A 20,431-nucleotide genomic window follows, 5' to 3' on the forward strand; every position below is an offset into this window, starting at 1 on the left:
GCTTGAAAAGGCAGTTGCTTAAAACCACCCATCAACTAGAATATCCATAAAACTTATTTTGGTTAGCAGCTGCAGCTGGAATCAAAACTCCATGCGAGAGCTAATGGCCACTGGAGATGCCATCTGGGTACATACAAGAGTACATACATGCGGGTGACTGCTGTGTTGATTAAAATGTCATGGCTCAGAAGCCAAGGCTGCTAACAAATACCACACACATTACAGCACTAAATTAAAGAGCTCTGGCAATAAGCTGTTTAGATCTTTAAAAAATGAATAAAGCCCTTAAAGTAACGTAACATTTGCTAAGCAATTGCTTAACTCTAAGTGAAGTGAATGAGGTTGGAACCTGTTAATTATGAACAGAAATTTCAATTATTTTACCAAAGATGTTAATATAAGAGAAGAAGACGCTTACGATAATCAATAGCAGACTAAGCAACAGACACCGAATGCTCTTCTGAAACTACACAATAGATACAAGCTTGCGTGCCTAACACTGACTTCAGGCTTAGTATTTATAGATAACTTTGAGGTTGCAGATCCTCAAGATTTAAACGCATCTAAAACAAATTTAAAAGAACCAAATGATGTAAAATACGGGATGGAATGTAACAATATTATGAGAATGAAAGTTGTTACTCACCATATAGCAGAAATGCTGAATTGCAGATAGGCACAACAAAAAGACTCTCACAGTTATAGCTTTCGGCCCTTAAGGCCTTTGTGAACAATGCACACGCACGCGCGCGCACACACACACACACACACACACACACACACACACACACACACACACACACACACACACACACACACACAGATTTCAGTCTCAGGCAACTGAAACCACACTGCGAGCAGCAGAGCAGCACCAAAGCGTGATGGGAGTGGCGACTGGGTGGTTGTAAGGAGAAGACTGGGGCAGGTAGGGGGACGGATAGTATGGTGGGGGTGGGAGACAATGAAGTTCTGCAAGTTAGATGGAGGGCAGGGGATAGATTGGAGGGGGAGCGGGAGAATAGTGGAAAAGGAGAGAAATAAAAAGCCTGGGTCTGGTGGTGGAATGACGGCTGTGTAGTGCTGGAATGGGAACAGGGAAGGGGCTGGATGGGTGAGGACAGTGACTAACGAAGGTTGAGGCCAGAAGGGTTACAGGAACATAGGATGTGTTGCAGGGAAAGTTCCCAGCTGCGCAGTTCAGAAAAGCTGGTGGTGGTGGTGGTGGTGGTGGTGGTGGTGGTTGTCATGGTGGGAAGGATCCATACGGCACAGGCTCGTCTTTTGCTATCGAAAGCTGGAGTGACTCCATCAGATTTCATCCTGGTTCCCCATTTTGCATTCATTTCATCCTTTTCTTGAATTTTCACATGCATTTGGATGTATTTCTGCGAAATTTTTTGGATATAATTCTACATTATTTACGTAATTTTTCACATTTTTCCCCCCACCATGGATCCTTGCTCCTTCCATCTGTGCCAATACAGAAAAGTTTCCTTATTCTTAGCCAGACCCATATACTGTTCCTGCATTATTGCCTAGTTCATGGAATCCTCCCAATGACCTCACCATCAAATTAGCCATCTCTGGCTGCTACCCCTACTTCCACAATGACCTCTGCCTGTTTGGGTTTCACTAATCCTTAGCCCTCACAAACATAGCACTGCAAAACCATATCAACCAAGCCCAAACCACCTTGCAGTACCTTCTCTCATTTGCAAAATTCTCCTGCTATTCAATCCCAAATTCCTTGAACTCGTAACGCACATTGAAACTTTTTACCTCCAGCAACATGAGCAACATGCACAATGCCACCTCAAAAAGCTCTCCATCTTGCTCACTTCCTGCTCCCGCCTTGGAGTACCACTGTCCAGCAAATCTACAACAACTTTAAAGGCTCCACCACTGTTGTTTTGAACCGCAAGGATTGCCTGGTAGAAGGACTCAAAGAGCTGTCAGATACTTCCACCTACAAACCTTGCCACAGTGACCCCATTCCAGAAATCCAGCAGCATCTCCAGTCACTCCTCAAATCCTTAGGCCCATCCTAGAACCTCTCCCCAGAGTCCATCTTTCTACTCATCCATACCACTTGCTGCACTCCTACCTCCTACATGCTTCCTAAAGTCCATAAACGAAACCACCCATGATGCCCCATTGTGGCTGGTTACTGTGCCCCCACTGAGAGAATCTCTGCTCTTGTAGACCAACACCTTCAGACTATTACCTGGAACCTGCCCTCCTATATAAAAGATACCAACCATTCCCATCACTGACTCTCCACACTTCATCTTCCTCTACCACACGGTGCCTTGCTTGTCACTATTGATGCCGCCTCCCTGTACACCAACATTCTTAATGCCCCCGGACTTAATGCTATCGAACACTACCTTTCCCAAAGCCCAAAGAATTCCAAACCAACCACCTCATTCCTAGTTGCCATGACCAACTATGTCCTCACCCACAGTTACTTCTCCTTTGAAGGCATTACCTACAAACAAATCTGGGGTACAGCTATTAGCACCCTCATAGCACCATCCTATGCCAACCTATTCATGGGCCATCTAGAGGAATCCTTCCTAAAAACCCAGAATCCCTCACCTGATTCAGATTCATTGATAACATCTTTGCTATATGGATTGAAGTTGAGGGCACCTTATCCACATTCATCCAGAACCTCAGCAACTTCTCCCCCATTTGCTTCACCTGGTCCTCCTCGACCCAACAAGCAACCTTCCTATATGTTGATTTCCACCTCAAAAGATAGCTACGTCAGTACCTCCGTCCATATCAAACCTACTAACCACCAGCAATACCTCCACTTTGACACTGCTACCCATTCCATATCAAGACGTCCCTTCTGTATAGCCTAGCCACACGTGGTCGTCACATCTACAGTGATGAGCAGTCCCTCTCGAAAAATACAGAGGTTCTCACTGAAGTCATCACTGACCATAATTATCCTACCCACCTTGTACAAAAACAAATCTCCCATGCCTTATCTTTCCAGTCTCCCACCACCTTCCAAAGACCCACTGTGTGGCCACAGAGGAGCATTCCCCTCGTAACTCAATACCACCCAGGACTGGAGCAACTGAATTACATTATTCGTCAGGGTTTCGATTACCTCTCATCTTGCCCTGAAATGAGAAATGTCCTGCTCCACTATCCTTCCCAGCCCTCCCACAGTGGTATTCCACTGTCCACTGAACCTACACAATATACTTGTCCATCCTCAAACAACCCCTGCTCCCAATCCCTTACCTCATGGCTCATACCCCTGTAATAGACCTAGATGCAAGACTTGTCCCATACATACCACCACCACGACCACCACCACCACCACCACCACCTCTACATAGTGAGTAGCACATTCCTTCTCATAATACTGTTAAATTTAAAAGAACTTTAGTTTAAACATCAAAAGCTGATTCAGCATTGCTTAAAACTTACAACAGATAATGAATGACTTAAAGCTGAGTAACAATAAATGGAAACACCAGTGCATATTATCGCTGGCAGAATTGGTTAGGATAATTCAAAGACAAATTTACCACTTCAGTCAGTAGCCCATCTAAAACATTCATGTAAGCTGAGACTGACTACGAGGTTCTAATAGACTGGCTGCTTGGACAACACTTCTTACACATACATAAACAGAAATCACTAAGCAATTCAGGAGAGTTACACTTGTGGCTTCAAATAGGTTACAGTAGTTGCGGAAAACCTAATCTTTCAACTCCACAGGCAAGGTTCACTGAGGGAAAAAATACAGTATGTACTGTAACTTCTTTGGTACTCCACATGCTATCGTTCAAAGCACTATTTCGGCCACCAACATCCAAACTGCACGCGGTGCGAACACTCCAGAAGGCAACTTGTTGGTTCTCTCTCTCTCTCTCTCTCTCTCTCTCTCTCTCCTCCCCCCCTCTCTCCCCTCCCCTCTCCCCCCCTCCCTCCCCCCCCCTCTCTTTCTAAAACCCAGAAATCAGCCACAGTGGATGCTATCGTGCATATGGCTCCTAATACAAGAGGCCCCAACAGCCACCATGTCAACAGGTTGGCCCCTCAGTCCGTACCTGCTGCCACCTTGTACCATCATCATCTCACCGTCTGCGGCATGGGGGTAAGAATATGCCCGAGGTATTCCTGCCTGTCGTAAGAGGCGACTAAAAGGAGTTTCAACCGTTTTGGCCTTCCATGTGATGGTCCCCCTTGGGGTTTGACCTCCATTTTTCAAAATTCTACAGAAGTACGAGCCTTTTGGGGAAGGACGCCTTACGTGGTGTACCACTGGTCCTCAGTGCACTAAGACATTGGCACTCAGCATTATACCGGCGTTGTAACCATACCCACTATTCCTCAAATTGGGCCTAAACGCCTGATGGGATGTACAAGTTACGCCCGTAGTGCGTCCCCATCTGCACCTACGATCATGATGGGCTTTCCATGGCACCAGAAATCCAGCACGGTAGCCAGCCCGTTGTGGTGGGGTCGTCATGTACCCTCTAGGTTGTAGCCCCCTGACAACACAGGGATTGTACTGCCGATACGTGCGCTGCACCCTCCCCACATCGGCCAAGGAGTAGATGCCCGTCTCCTTGGGGCATCAGGACTCCCGGCAACGGTCATCCTGCCAGGTGGCCCTTGTTGAGGCTGGGTGGTACCCGTGGGGAGAGCCCCTGGTCGGAGTGGGTGGTATCGGGGCGGACGTTTCGCAGATGAAACGTCAACACGTATCAGGTCGCTCTGCGGCCGAGTCTTTCAAAAGGAAAGGTACTATCTCTAGTTCTGCTTCTCCTGCCCTTTCCCCCTTGGCCACTCCCTGGGAGGAGGGACAGGCCCGCCGGCTTGGGGTGAAGTACTTCCCCCGCTATTTGGTCTGTTCTCGAACCGATGGGGGGACGTTCGCCACCTCCAAGCCCATGTTCTTTGTTCAGCACATTGAGGACATCTTCGGGGAAATCGAGGCTCTCAGCAAGATGCGTTCGGGGTCCGTTCTTATAAAGACCACCTGCGCCACACAGTCGGCGGCGCTCCAGGCGTGCGACCGCCTAGGGGACATCCCAGTGTCCATTGTCCCGCATCTGGCACTAAATAGGACGCAGGGGGTTATTTTCCATCGGGACCTCCTGCTGCAATCTGATGAGGAGCTCAGGGCCAACCTGGAGCGCCGAGGCGTGCATTTCGTCCGGCGAGTCCAGCGCGGCCCCAAAAACCGTCGCATCGACACCGGGGCCTTCATCCTCGCCTTCGAGGGGGACGTTCTCCCGGAGAAGGTAAAGGTGATGTGCTACCGGTGCGACGTGCGACCTTACGTCCCGCCTCCTGTGCGCTGTTTTCGGTGTTTGCGCTTTGGGCACATGTCGTCACGGTGTGAGGCTAAGCCCCTTTGTGGCGACTGTGGACGTCCTCTTCGTGAGGAACATACATGCACCCCACCACCTCAGTGCGTTAATTGTCCTGGCATCCACTCGCCTAGATCCTCAGACTGCCCCGCATATCAGAAGGAGAAGAAGATACAAGAACTGAAAACTTTGGATCGTCTCTCTTATTCTGAGGCCAGGAAGAAGTATGACCGCCTCCATCCCGTGCCGTTGCCCACTTCGTTTGCCTCAGTTGTGTCCACTCCTTCCGCGGTATCCTCACCCCTATCCTGTCCCCCTTCCGCCTCCTCCCCCCATCCGGGGTCTCTGCCTCCGCCTCCCAAATCCCTCCCTTCCAAATCCTCCTCCCCCGTGGCCCCCACCCCCTCTGCCCCAGGGGCCACCCTTCCTCCTCCTCCTCCTCCTCCTCCTCCTCCTCCTCCTCCTCCTCCTCCTCCCCCCCCCCTCACCACGCCGCCTGAGAAGCGATCCTCTTCTCAGGCGTCCATCGGGGAAACGTGCCGGACCCCAGCTTCCGAGGTCCGGCGTTCCAAAATGGACCCCGCGCGTGAGGACCTTCTTCGGGTCCAGCCCACCATCCCTGTGCCTCCTCGGACTTCCAAGAAGGCCTCCAAGAAGGCCTCCAAGAAAAAGTCTCTATCCCCCTCTCCACCCCGGCACATTTCGTCTGACGCTCCATCCGTGAGTCGCTGCTCCCGGCCGTCCTCAGTTTCGCCGGGACACTCTGCTGCCAGGCGCTCAGCTGGCCTCTCGTCTGCAAATGACGCTGCCCCTCCTATACCACCAGGGACAGCGGCCGCAGCTGGCGACGACTCGATGGAACAGGATCCGCCTCCCGCCGGTTGTAGCGTTGTTCCCTCGAAACCTGGCCCTCCGCGGCCGTCGAGGTGACCAGCTCTTCCCCCGTCTCGTTCCCCCTCTTTTTTGACTAGCGATGGCCTTGTTACATTGGAACATAAGAGGTATTCGATCTAATCGGGAGGAATTACAACTGCTCCTCCGCCTAACTCGTCCTTGGTCTCCAGGAAACCAAGTTGCGCCCGACTGACCGTATTGCCTTTACCCACTATACCTCGGAGCGGTATGACCTCACCCCTGTGGACGGTATCCCAGCTCATGTTGGGGTCATGTTGCTTGTTCGGGACGATGTCTATTACCATCCCATCCCATTGACCACCCCACTCCAAGCAATAGCTGTCCGCATTACTCTTTCTGCTTTTACTTTTTCAGTTTGTACCATCTACACTCCACCGTCATCTGCTGTTAGTCGGGCTGACATGATGCACCTGATCGTTCAGCTTCCCCCGCTGTTCTTATTGTTTGGTGACTTCAATGCCCATCATCCCCTTTGGGGCTCTCCTGCATCCTGTCCAAGAGGCTCACTCTTGGCGGATGTCTTCAACCATCTCAATCTTGTCTGCCTCAATACCGGCGCCCCGACTTTCCTCTCGGACTCTACTCATACCTACTCCCACTTGGACCTCTCGATCTGTTCTACCACTCTTGCCCGTTGGTTCGAGTGGTATGTCCTTTCTGACACCTATTCGAGCGACCACTTCCCCTGTGTCGTTCGTCTCCTGCACCACACCCCATCCCCACGTCCTTCGAGCTGGAACATACCAAAAGCTGACTGGGGACTTTACAACTCCCTGGCGACCTTTCCGGACCACGATTTTCTCAGTTGTGACAGTCAGGTTGAATACCTCACGGCTGTTATCATCAATGCTGCCGAACGTTCCATTCATCGTACTACCTCTTCTTCACGTCGCGTTTCCGTCCCCTGGTGGAACGAGGCTTGTAGGGACGCTATCCGTGCTCGACGACATGCTTTACGCACCTTTCGCCGCCATCCTACGTTGGCGAATTGTATTGGATACAAACGACTCCGGGCGCAATGCCGTAGAGTCATCAAAGACAGCAAAAAAGCTTGTTGGGCCTCTTTCACCAGCTCCTTTAACAGTTTTACTCCCTCTTCTGTCGTATGGGGTGGCATGTGCCGGCTGTCGGGCAGTAAGGTCCACTCCTCGGTACCTGGCCTGACCTCAGGTAATGAGGTCCTCGTTGATCCTGTGGCTGTCTCCAACGCCTTCGGCTGGTTTTTCGCGGAGGTTTCAAGCTCCGTCCATTACCACCCTGCCTTCCTTCCCAGGAAAGAGGCAGAAGAGGCTCGGCGACCTTCCTTCCACTCGCTGAATCTGGAAACTTATAATGCCCCCTTTACTATGCGGGAACTCGAACGTGCTCTTGCACTGTCCCGGGGCCAGATGCCATTCATGTTCAGATGCTGGCACACCTTTCTCCGGCGGGCAAAAGCTTCCTTCTTCGTACCTACAATCGCGTCTGGACAGAAGGTCAGGTCCCCATGCGTTGGCGTGACGCCGTTGTTGTTCCTATACCCAAACCCGGGAAGGATAGACACCTTCCTTCTAGTTATCGCCCCATTTCTCTTACAAGCTGTGTCTGTAAGGTGATGGAGCGCATGGTTCATGCTCGGTTAGTTTGGATTCTTGAATCTTGACGGCTACTTACCAATGTCCAACGCGGCTTTTGTCGCCGCCGCTCCGCTGTTGACCACCTTGTGACCTTGTCGACATTCATCATGAACAACTTTTTATGAAGGCGCCGAACGGTAGCCGTATTCTTTGATTTGGAGAAGGCTTATGATACCTGTTGGAGAGGAGGTATCCTCCGCACTATGCACAGGTGGGGCCTACGCGTTCGCCTGCCCCTTTTTATTGATTCCTTTTTAACGGATCGAAAGTTTAGGGTACGTGTGGGTTCCGTATTGTCCGACGTCTTCCTCCAGGAGAACGGAGTGCCTCAGGGCTCCATCTTGAGCGTAGCCCTTTTTGCCATCGCGATCAATCCAATTATGGATTGCGTTCCACCTACTGTCTCAGGCTCTCTCTTTGTCGATGACTTCGCGATCTACTGCAGTGCCCAGAGAACATGCCTCCTGGAGCGCTGCCTTCAGCGTTGTCTAGACAGCCTATACTCATGGAGCGTGGCAAATGGCTTCCGGTTCTCTGAAGAGAAGACGGTTTGTATCAACTTTTGGCGATATAAAGCGTTCCTTCCGCCATCCTTACATCTCGGTCCCGTTGTTCTCCCATTCGTGGACACAACAAAGTTTCTAGGGCTCACGTTGGACAGGAAACTGTGTTGGTCTCCGCATGTCTCTTATTTGGCGGCCCATTGCACACGTTCCCTTAATATCCTCAGAGTTCTTAGTGGTTCATCTTGAGGAGCGGATCGCACTGTCCTGCTTCGCTTGTATCGGTCCATAGTCCGATTGAAGCTGGAATATGGGAGCTTCGTCTACTCGTCTGCTCGGCCATCCCTCTTACGCCGTCTCAACTCCATCCACCATCGGGGGTTACGTCTTGCGACCGGAGCCTTCTACACTAGTCCCGTCGAGAGTCTTTATGCTGAAGCTGCCGAATTACCATTGACCTACCGGCGCGACGTACTTCTGTGGCGGTATGCCTGCCGGCTGTTGTCTATGCCCGACCATCCCTCTTTACCAGTCCTTCTTCGCTGATTCTCTCGACCGTCAGTACGGGTTGTATGTGTCTGCCCTGCTGCCCCCTGGAGTCTGCTTCTGTCGCCTGCTTCGACAATTGGATTTTGCCCTCCCTACCACCTTCAGAGAGGGTGAGAGCTCGACACCACCTTGGCTCCAGGCTCCAGTTCATATTTATCTCGACCTCAGTTCACTCCTGAAGGAGGGTACTCCGGCTGCAGTGTATTGCTCACGGTTTGTCGAACTTCGTGCTCGACTTGCCGGTCACACCTTTATTTACACCGATGGCTCCAAAACTGACGAGCCGGCCGAAGTGGCCGTGCGGTTAAAGGCGCTGCAGTCTGGAACCGCAAGACCGCTACGGTCGCAGGTTCGAATCCTGCCTCGGGCATGGATGTTTGTGATGTCCTTAGGTTAGTTAGGTTTAACTAGTTCTAAGTTCTAGGGGACTAATGACCACAGCAGTTGAGTCCCATAGTGCTCAGAGCCATGTGAGCCAAAACTGACGATGGTGTCGGCTGTGCCTTTGTGGTCGGGGCCGCCACCTTTAAATACCGGCTCCTCGACCAATGTTCCAGCTTTACGGCCGAGCTTTTTGCTCTCCATCAGGCCGTTCAGTATGCCCGCCGCCACCGCCATTCGTCGTATGTACTCTGCTCTGACTCACTCAGTGCTCTTCGGAGCCTTGGAGCTCCCTATCCTGTCCATCCCTTGGTTCAACGGATACAGCAGTCCTTCCATTCTTTCGCTGATAATGGTTCTCCTGTCAGCTTTCTGTGGGTTCCCGGACATGTAGGAGTGCCCGGGAATGAGGCTGCGGATGCTGCAGCCAAGGCTGCAGTCCTCCTGCCTCGGCCAGCCTCCCATTGTGTCCCGTCGTCTGACGTTCGTGGGGATGTTTGTAAGAGGCTTGTGTCATTGTGGTGGGATGCTTGGTCATCCCTCCAAGGAAACAAGCTCAGGGCAGTAAAACCGCTCCCAACTGCTTGGACAACCTCCTCCCGACCATCTCGGCGAGAGGAGGTCCTTCTGACCAGGTTGCGGATTGGGCATTGCCGGTTTAGCCACCGCTACCTGCTCTCCGGTGACCCAGCCCCGCAGTGCCCTTGTGGTCAGGCATTAACAGTGCGCCGTGTTTTATTGTCGTGTCCCCGCTTTAGTCAATCTCGTGTTGTCCTGTCCCTGCCATCTACTTTACCGGATATTTTAGCTGATGACGCTCGAGCAGCTGCTCGTGTTCTGCGTTTTATAACTTTGACTGGCTTGTCCAAAGACATCTAACCTTTTTACTTATTTTATCTGCATCTTTGTCAGGTCTTTCTGGTGTCCCCCCCCTCCCCTTGAGTTTTACTGGATTCCATGTGCTCTAACAACAGTGACTGAGCGCCCTTAAACACCACAAAAAAAAAAAAGTTGGGTAGCGCTACACCTACCTTCTGTGCCCACAATGGTTCCTCATGAATAAGTCTATCTATTACACCAGTTGTGTAAGGTCATCACTTGATAACTGGTTGAAATAAGTTTTTTGCATTCGGTCTGACAGTTCTGGTGTCGCATGTTTCCATAACAAAAAAAAATAATTAAAAAAAATGGTGAATTTTGTTTCTTGATGAATGTGGGAAACTCAAAAATCTTTTTTAATACCTTTCCATAGCTGTTGAATACGCCCACTTGAGATGCGCAGCATATGCAAATGCGGTATTCAAATTGTCCCCACACTGCAGCAAGCATGTCTCGAGTTACAGCTTCCACAACTGCTGTTGTGCAATGTCTCAGGTCACACATTGTTGGTAGCAGAGGCACATAAACTGTCTTTTATAAACCCCCACGAGAAATAATCACATACAGTAGGGTCCAGTGACCTTGTAGGCCAGTAATGTAAAACTGAATCATTTGGTCCAGTGCAACCAATCCAGTGTTCAATAATCCTTTACTCTGAAAATTCCAACAGTTTCAGATGCCAGTGTGGTGGTGCCACATCCTGTTGGTAAATGAAGTGATGTGGATCAGTCTCCAACTGTGGGAAAAGAAAGTTCTCAAGCATATCGAGATATGTACTTTCTGTAACAATGCTCTTGGCAAAGAAAAATGGACCATACACCTTTTCCCATGAAATTGCACAAAACACATTAAATTTTGGAGAGTCCCTCTCATGCTGTACAGCTTCATGTGGATGTTGCGTACTACATATTCTCACATTATGATGGTTCACCTTTCCATTTAAATGGAATGCTGCCTCAAGTGTAGTAGGAAACTGTTGTCCTCCATCTTGCCAAGAACAAAATTACAGAACAACACATTGTTGTTTGTCACCTTCGTGAAGAGCTAGCAGTAGCTGAATTTTGTATGGTTTCATGTGTAAATGTTAATGCAAAACACTCCAGAGGGACATAGAGGCTATGTTGAGCTGCACAGTGAATGGATTTCTGCAGACTCCTTGTGAAACTATGGCAGATGTGTTAGATGTCTGTGTCAGACACTAGGGGACGGCCCCGGTGATTTGCCGTTACATGAGCAACCTGTTTCTCGGAATTATTCATGCCGTCGTCTAATGCTCTGTGCTGTTGGAGGATCTGCACCATACCTAATACAAAAGTCATGCTGAACAGTTATTACTGACCTGCACTGAGCAAAATGTAGAACACTTGCTGTTGACCTGACACTATTTTTACTAGAATTGAAGTGGGCGCACACTGCTGCTACCTAGTGGGAACCATGTAAAACTCAAGAGTTTGCTCTTTCCAACAGTATGTTCATGCACATGTCTCAAATAACAGAATAGTTACAATTTTTTTTAAAATCTGATGATTCTTTTTGATACACCCTATATATAAATACACGTATAATATATATAAAGGGGAAACATTGTTACAGAAAATCTTAAAGTACTTGACTGTTTTACTTCAAATTTTTCACAATACTTCAACATTCAGACATAGGCGGACAGGCTGTGTATTTTTGTAATGTATTACGTATGTACATATATATGTAATTAATATATAAAAGGGAAATGCAGATATCAAAAATTTCAAAAATATCTTGGCTGATTTACTTCACATTTTTACATGATACCTGAACTTTCAGATGGATAGTGAAATAAGAGTGGAACCCAAAATCTACACCTATGGTACATATGTAGTGATTATTTCTGATTCTGAAGATGCTGTTTTATTGCGTACAGTCCCGGGATTTCGTAACACAATATTCTGCATGCTTTTAGTTAGATAGGACATTTCTGATAATATAATATTTTTGGGCTTAACAATGAGTTTACTGTGAACTGCACAATGAATTACTTTCAAGAAGTCAAAGAAAATGTCAGTTGGTAATACTTTGTTTAAATTGTGTGTGTGTGTGTGTGTGTGTGTGTGTGTGTGTGTGTGTGTGTGTAAATATTTAACTGTGCAGCTAACATTACAAGAGATCTTCATGACCTGAATGTGTACTCAAAGCCAAAATTGTTCTCGTACAGGCAAACAATTTTTGCTTGGAGTACAGATCGTGGTTATGAAGATCTCCTGTAATGTTTGTCACAAATCCATCATCTTGGAGTTTGAGAACACTTGCACTTCATTTCCATGAAAAAACTCGTTTCTTGGCAAAGTTCGATGAACTGCTCCAACAGTTTGGCATGGCTCAGCTAGTGAACTTCCCAAAGATATGGTAAATCTCCATATTCACAAATGAGATCTAGAAAAAATCTTGTACTGTAGATGATTAAATGCTTTCACTCAGGTAGCATTAGAAATTTTCACTAATATGCTGACTAATTAATTGTACACTTTTTTTTAAACAAGCATTTTCCTTGTGAATTGTGCAGTGTATAGGAATGCAAAAAGGGGCAAAATATATCTTGCCCTGTTCAGTCCTTCAGTAGGATGAAGAGTAACAGCTCCTCACAAATTTACAATGTTTCATTCACTGTCCTAATCTATTATTTTGTATCTGATAAGTCCAGTGACAGATGCAGTGGCAAAGAAAATACAACAGCGTTGGTTACATTCATTGTTATTTGCAACTGCACATCTGTAATTTTCAGTTAGGCTCATTACATGGCACTTGATTTGTTCTATATAGAAAAAATGTTAGAGTAGTGGATAAATAATTAAAGATTTTACATGTAAAATTCATCCCAATATGATACTTTTTTCAAATTTCTCTAGTGTGAAAAAATATTGCTACCTTATAATACTAGAAACTTTTATAATCCTATCATAAATCTGTTTTAGGTTGTCGAACGAATGGCAAACAACTTAGAAGTGGCTGGCCGTCAACGCACTCACAGCAGTTGCCGCCGCATGCGAATGCGGAGTAACTTGGAGCTGCTTCACTTGGTTAGCCCTAGTGACCTGAGTTGCATTCTGCATCTGGCTCGTTACTATATGTTGTATAATATGGATCTAGGTGATCTAACAGAAACCATTGAAGCTGTTAGAGATGTGAGTAAATTACTTAATTTCTTAGCTTCTAACAGGTTTTCATAGTTGTCTGCAGCACCAGCACAATTCTTGTCTTTCTCCCCATCCCACTTTCTCCCCCATCCCACTTTCTCCCCCATCCCACTTTCTCCCCCATCCCACTTTCTCCCCCATCCCACTTTCTCCCCCATCCCACTTTCTCCCCCATCCCACTTTCTCCCCCATCCCACTTTCTCCCCCATCCCACTTTCTCCCCCATCCCACTTTCTCCCCCATCCCACTTTCTCCCCCATCCCACTTTCTCCCCCATCCCACTTTCTCCCCCATCCCACTTTCTCCCCCATCCCACTTTCTCCCCCATCCCACTTTCTCCCCCCTCCCACTTTCTCCCCCCTCCCACTTTCTCCCCCCTCCCACTTTCTCCCCCCTCCCACTTTCTCCCCCCTCCCACTTTCTCCCCCCCTCCCACTTTCTCCCCCCCTCCCACTTTCTCCCCCCCTCCCACTTTCTCCCCCCTCCCACTTTCTCCCCCCCTCCCACTTTCTCCCCCCCTCCCACTTTCTCCCCCCCTCCCACTTTCTCCCCCCCTCCCACTTTCTCCCCCCCTCCCACTTTCTCCCCCCCTCCCACTTTCTCCCCCCCTCCCACTTTCTCCCCCCCTCCCACTTTCTCCCCCCCTCCCACTTTCTCCCCCCCTCCCACTTTCTCCCCCCTCCCACTTTCTCCCCCCCTCCCACTTTCTCCCCCCCTCCCACTTTCTCCCCCCTCCCACTTTCTCCCCCCTCCCACTTTCTCCCCCCTCCCACTTTCTCCCCCCTCCCACTTTCTCCCCCCTCCCACTTTCTCCCCCCTCCCACTTTCTCCCCCCTCCCACTTTCTCCCCCCTCCCACTTTCTCCCCCCTCCCACTTTCTCCCCCCTCCCACTTTCTCCCCCCTCCCACTTTCTCCCCCCTCCCACTTTCTCCCCCCTCCCACTTTCTCCCCCCTCCCACTTTCTCCCCCCTCCCACTTTCTCCCCCCTCCCACTTTCTCCCCCCTCCCACTTTCTCCCCCCTCCCACTTTCTCCCCCCTCCCACTTTCTCCCCCCTCCCACTTTCTCCCCCCTCCCACTTTCTCCCCCCTCCCACTTTCTCCCCCCTCCCACTTTCTCCCCCCTCCCACTTTCTCCCCCCTCCCACTTTCTCCCCCCTCCCACTTTCTCCCCCCTCCCACTTTCTCCCCCCTCCCACTTTCTCCCCCCTCCCACTTTCTCCCCCCTCCCACTTTCTCCCCCCTCCCACTTTCTCCCCCCTCCCACTTTCTCCCCCCTCCCACTTTCTCCCCCCTCCCACTTTCTCCCCCCTCCCACTTTCTCCCCCCTCCCACTTTCTCCCCCCTCCCACTTTCTCCCCCCTCCCACTTTCTCCCCCCTCCCACTTTCTCCCCCCTCCCACTTTCTCCCCCCTCCCACTTTCTCCCCCCTCCCACTTTCTCCCCCCTCCCACTTTCTCCCCCCTCCCACTTTCTCCCCCCTCCCACTTTCTCCCCCCTCCCACTTTCTCCCCCCTCCCACTTTCTCCCCCCTCCCACTTTCTCCCCCCTCCCACTTTCTCCCCCCTCCCACTTTCTCCCCCCTCCCACTTTCTCCCCCCTCCCACTTTCTCCCCCCTCCCACTTTCTCCCCCCTCCCACTTTCTCCCCTTTCTCCTCCCTCTCCCCATTTTCCTTTGGGAAACTGAATACTGAATTTTTCATGCTCAGTTATATGATTGATGTTTATTACTTTCAGTCCATTAATTCAGCTGATATTTTAAAACTATTGTCATATGTAGAAGTTATTTAAAAAATTTTGCTGAATGATCATTCTTATTTAAATAATTTGGGTGAAACCATTGAAAGTATCAGTGAACCATACCAGTTCCTGTAATCAAGTGGAGTTCAAAGTCTAATTTCTCCCTGAGCCAAGTTGCTTTATCTGGAAGACTCCAAATTTGTACTCAATGTTGGTGAGGCTGCATGATAACACCAATAGTGATGAAGGGAAACAGCTTTGTGAATGTGAAGATGTGCCACCACTTCTGTCATCTGGACATGGGTTAAAAGTGGTAGTGGTAGTGAAGATCAGTACTCAAACTGTAGTCCCCCAGCACAATATACTTCAAAGGCCACTTGTCCACAAGGACTGTACTACAGTGACAGGGTAGCCAGGCAGCTACCAGTCCAGATTCAGACACGCATCCCGTCTGGTAGTTGAATGCCTTGAGGTGGTAATCACCCAGTAGACAACTCGGCAGTGTGAAGACGCCACGTAGTCTGTGTAGAATGTTCTGCTCACGCAGGTGACTGCAGTTCTGGAGCAGAGGTCCAGAGTAGGTGATGGGCTGCACGCAGTCTTAGTCTTGAAGTTTGAGGTTGGCACAGTGTCGTAGCTCGGCATCATGCACACACCTGGATACTGTCTGAGAACATCTGAGCACAATGAATGAGCATATCTGACTCAAGTGCTAACTATGCGAATCCAGCTGGCTAATGTTGTTCTCTTTTCTTCAGCATTTTAGCCCAGAAACCTTTTTAAGTTAGCGTCCCCATTTGTCACTATGGCCTGCTTTTCTCCTTCAATCAGTTCTTCATGCTGCTTTGCCATAGCTGAAAGGTGTCTTAATTTTGCTTTTCAGAAGTGGTAGCAGATGTATTTCGCAGTGTTGGCGTACTGAATAAGTACACTTGCACTCTGAATATATCTTCTTAAATCGTAATGTGTGGTCACCATAATCACGGCACCTCTTTTCCTATGACAGTTTTGCTTCATTGGTGCCAGGCAGTTCTACGCTCCAAACTAGATTGTGGTGCAGTAGTATTTTCCTGTAGCCATTTTGATCAAATAAAAACAGTGAAATTCGGTACTTTGCTGTGCTAGAAGGTCATATCAGGAAAAAGTGACAAAATTGTGTTACTGATAGGTGTGGGTGATAGATATATTGCAAACTAGAAAATGTGTACAGTCCAGCAAGACAAGATTTTTAATAATGGAAAGTAGACATTGCGTTTTAGTCTTTGTGCCTAAAAGAGTTCATACTTCAACAAACCCTTCCTTTTTACAGAATATGGAACGTCGCCTAAGGGATCAAGCTGAACACATAATGCAGATGTTGCAAGTTTATGAAACACACAGAACTTATGTCCAAAGTTCTCCTGAGGTATGTAATTTATGATCAGAAAGTATTCTTTATTACATTGCTTTTCTGCCAAAGTGGAGAAAAATAGTTTAATATTGTGTAGACATAATTCATGCACCAAAACAAATTTTTTTTTTTCCGATTGATATCCACATGGTGAATTTTGTTGTGGTAATTCTTATTGAGAGCTGTGTAAAATGGCATACCAATCAGTAGGAACATGCAATGAGAATAATTAAATAGTTCAGACTTTATGGCAGTGTCCACATTTAAATGAGACTGAACAGATTAATCTAGTCAGTGAGTCCTTTTGACTGGCGGGCTAGGAGTAGTTCAGAGAAGTGTGCTTCCTGTGGTATTTCCAGTACTGCCATGGGAGCTGTTGAGCAGTCTGAGTATGGTCATTTGACCAAGAAGGGGGGAGGGGGGGGGGGGGAGAGACAGGTATATAGCAGAGCCCTCTAATGGGTGAGTAAATCTGTTTTTCCGACTAGTGTGCTCCCTCCAGTTGTTGACAGTGCTGTTGCAAGAGATGATTGAAGTGTGAGAATGAAAGCTTGTAAGTTAAAAAGCTTCTGAAGAATTTACAAAAACTCCCATTAAGAACAAGAACATACTTTATGTATATAATATTTTTATACATGTTCACATGTATACATGGTTTAAGTGATAACTGTTCACAATGTACCACTGTGGTGTGTGTGGAATAAAAATGAACTGTTTGATAAAGGGCACTTCTATCAAGGTGGGAAATTGCCACAAATTGACCAACAAAAGCAACCTAAGCTGCAGTGCTAGTGTGCCACACAAGATATGAGCTAAAATTGCCCACAAATATTAAAAACATGTTCTTTCACTTACAAAATGTGAAACAGACTTTCATGTAAATTTTGCCCCAAAATACTATGCATTATAATGGCATGAATTTAATAAGAAGTTTTGTATGTCTGGCCATTTTACTACAAAACTAATGTGCGTATAAGGATTAAGTCTAGATCAAATTATAACTGCAATTAGTTTTTACATAATGTTTACAGAAGTCTTTTTTATTTCATTACCCTCACAGGAAAGTTTTAATTGATAATAGTAATGAAACAGCCAACTAAGCTGGTGGCATAAGGGAATGAAAGGATATTGAAAATATCAAATTGTTCAGCTAGACTTCCCCTATACCACTGTGTATGTTGTAAACAATCATCTTTTACACCCTGTATATGTAATTCAATGATATAACAATTTCATAGATGTGAGAGTACATTATGTAGTACAAATGTGTTCAAAACTGTTTTTCCTCATATTTCTGTGGTGGGTTGAATATGCCTTACTCGAACTTTTATGCTTCTCTTAACATTGACATGCTTCAAGATGGGATACACTAGATTATGCACCGACCTTTCTGAAGAAGTGAATGAATTATAGTGGAATCAGTCTCCGTATTGGGACATTTGCCAAAGTTTATTTAATTTATGCTGACAATAAAATATTGATGCCTGAAATGATTTTTAATAGCAAAGAATTTACTATGTTCGAACTTACAGCCAATGCATAAAGAGCCTTAGAACTCATCTAGAACTCCTGTTCCAGAGCTAAAAATCTGCATTGCTTAATGAGACAAAACTAATTTGATAATTGTATCTAGGCGGTTAATAAATACACAGTAACACTGAATAGTAACAGTGGCCTCATAAAATGGCAAAATGAAAATAAATTATCAATATCGTAGCTTATCTAAAGTGAAATAGGTGTCTGACCCTATGTGTTGGGTTCAAGGAAGCAGTGCTGTCATGAGACTGTCCAGGCAAACTGTTGAAATCCTCACCATATTCAGCTGGAGCACCTCTGAGCCTCTGATGTGGTGTGAAAGCTTCAGTTCTGGAAAGAACACTCCATGAATGTTACCACTACAGGGCACACACATTTCCTCTCTTCACAGTCCATTTCTTTAATTGCTTCGTTGATTTGATATTTACTCCAAAAACCAAGAATCAATGCATAGGGTGGACTGGTGGCTCATATTCAGTCAGTCAATAAAGTGTCACAATATTGTAGCAACGTGTCTCAGGCCTTTGCATCATTAAAAACTAGTGGATTTGTGTTACCATATTGAGTCCCACTACCAGAAATTTAACAGGATTTATTGTTATAACTTTGTTAGTATCAACTAGTTGCAGTGTTTTCTTATGTTACAGTATATTGTTAGTTATGATTGTAGGTGGAAGCATAATATTAAGGACATCTTTCATGCCACAATTCCCTCCTTCCTTACTAAATCAAATCAAATAGCTAGAAAAAAATCTTGCTCAATTGAAAAGCATTTCTGGGTTACTCTGCATTAGCTTTATGAACATTTACCATTCAAGAGTGGTGCTACTGATTGGATAAAATTCTTTTTGACCACATCATCTAAAAAAATGGAAACAGTGTTTGTTTCGCCTGAGTGGATTTTGGCATTCTACACTTACTTCAAACCAGTATTGCTTCCTTTGTATAGTACTTAATGTTTGTACATAACTTGTATCTCATCACGTTTTAGTCTGTTCAGATGTATGCTTGTGTGTGTATGGGTCGCTGGTTTAATTTTTTACTTGGAGTTTTTTTTTTCCTTTTTTATGCCTATGTCTGTAAGTGCCCTTGACACTAGGAAGTCACTTTAATATTTTTATCTTATGACTCACTCTCTGTTATCAGGTGGGTTGTACTAATAGAACTTGTCATTACTTTCTTTTTACGAAAATGTTCACATTTAGTGCATGTTTTGATTCTTGTAGCATGTTTCACATGCCATACTTTGCGTATGTTTATTTTGACACTTAAAGTTTGCTACTTTGCATCATAGTTTAGGATGTCATTTCTTTCACCTGACAGGCAACTTAAATTTTTCTGTTTGACTTACTTCATGCTAGAAGCATATGTACTTATGTTTACTTCCTTTTATACAAAATGTCAGTGTTAGTTGTCAACTTGATTTAACACATTTTTTCATCATTTCTGTTCCTTTCTGTGTACATGTTCGTAAATGTATACTATCGACTCCGACTAGCATCTTTGCACTCTCAGGTTTATCCTTGGAGCATACGAGATCTTTGTCACTTTTCCAACATTTGTGTTTCTTCCACCATACTGGTTACATGGGACTTGTTTTATGTGTCTATTGTGAACATTGGTTTTATCATTATGTCAAGTGTTTTGTCACTTTTTAACCTTAGGTAATATGTGCTCTGGCATGGTGTTCAGAAGAATGGAGGGATTTATACCACCATATGTTGTTTTTATAATGTTTGGTACCGTGTTGCCGTACATGATAAATTTGTTGTTAAGTGAATACAACTGCCCCACGTAAGTAATTATAAATTCTTATTTTTCTTTGTGGTCAAATTTGTAATTTTCGTGTTTTGTGGGACTGATTGCTTCCAGACCACCTGATGATGACCAAATGTTGAAATTGAAATTGTGATGTAAGAAAAATAAAAGTTTTGGTACAGCCAAAGCGGAATGATTACAATCTCTCAACAGACACTGCAGGATACTTTATTATGACCCATGAAACATAAATACCTACCAGAATAGATGTAAACCATTAAACTTAGATTCCTTTATTTTTATATGCAAAATGGTGTATTAAATATTGCAGGATTACTTGAAAGTGGGCAAATTAGAAAAATGAGATTTGTCATGTGTAAGTTACCATAGAAGCATCTAGAACTGACCTGCGGGTCTAGATTCAACCACTGTGTACCCTCGTGTTTATGCCAACACAATTAGCTACTAGCCACTACTGTTGGCTTCTAGCTGAGTAATAAGGTCTACCCTTTTACTTCGCAATGCAGCATGGAACATATTGTGTTGATGATTTCTAACTCTGTTGCCAACAACAAAAAGTAGTGTTTCTAACTTTTCTCAGCTGAGCCCTTTCAAACTGCACTAAAATACAAAATAATCATATTTCTAA

The 20,431-nt window shown here is 46.3% G+C and overlaps 1 protein-coding gene across 2 annotated transcripts in view; it reads left to right on the forward strand.

The window, feature by feature from the left end:
* LOC126486454 (F-box only protein 21-like) overlaps window positions 1–20,431 on the forward strand; it is a 102,608-nt gene that overhangs the window by 42,189 nt on the left and 39,988 nt on the right. For both annotated transcript variants that reach the window (XM_050108949.1, XM_050108950.1), the window contains exons 7-8: window positions 13,137–13,346; window positions 16,408–16,503. In XM_050108949.1, coding sequence (XP_049964906.1) covers window positions 13,137–13,346; window positions 16,408–16,503 — 306 coding nt within the window. The remainder of the gene's footprint in view (window positions 1–13,136; window positions 13,347–16,407; window positions 16,504–20,431) is intronic.

This window comes from Schistocerca serialis, chromosome 1 (assembly GCF_023864345.2).
Source record: "Schistocerca serialis cubense isolate TAMUIC-IGC-003099 chromosome 1, iqSchSeri2.2, whole genome shotgun sequence".
In the NCBI taxonomy this organism is placed as follows: domain Eukaryota; kingdom Metazoa; phylum Arthropoda; class Insecta; order Orthoptera; family Acrididae; genus Schistocerca; species Schistocerca serialis.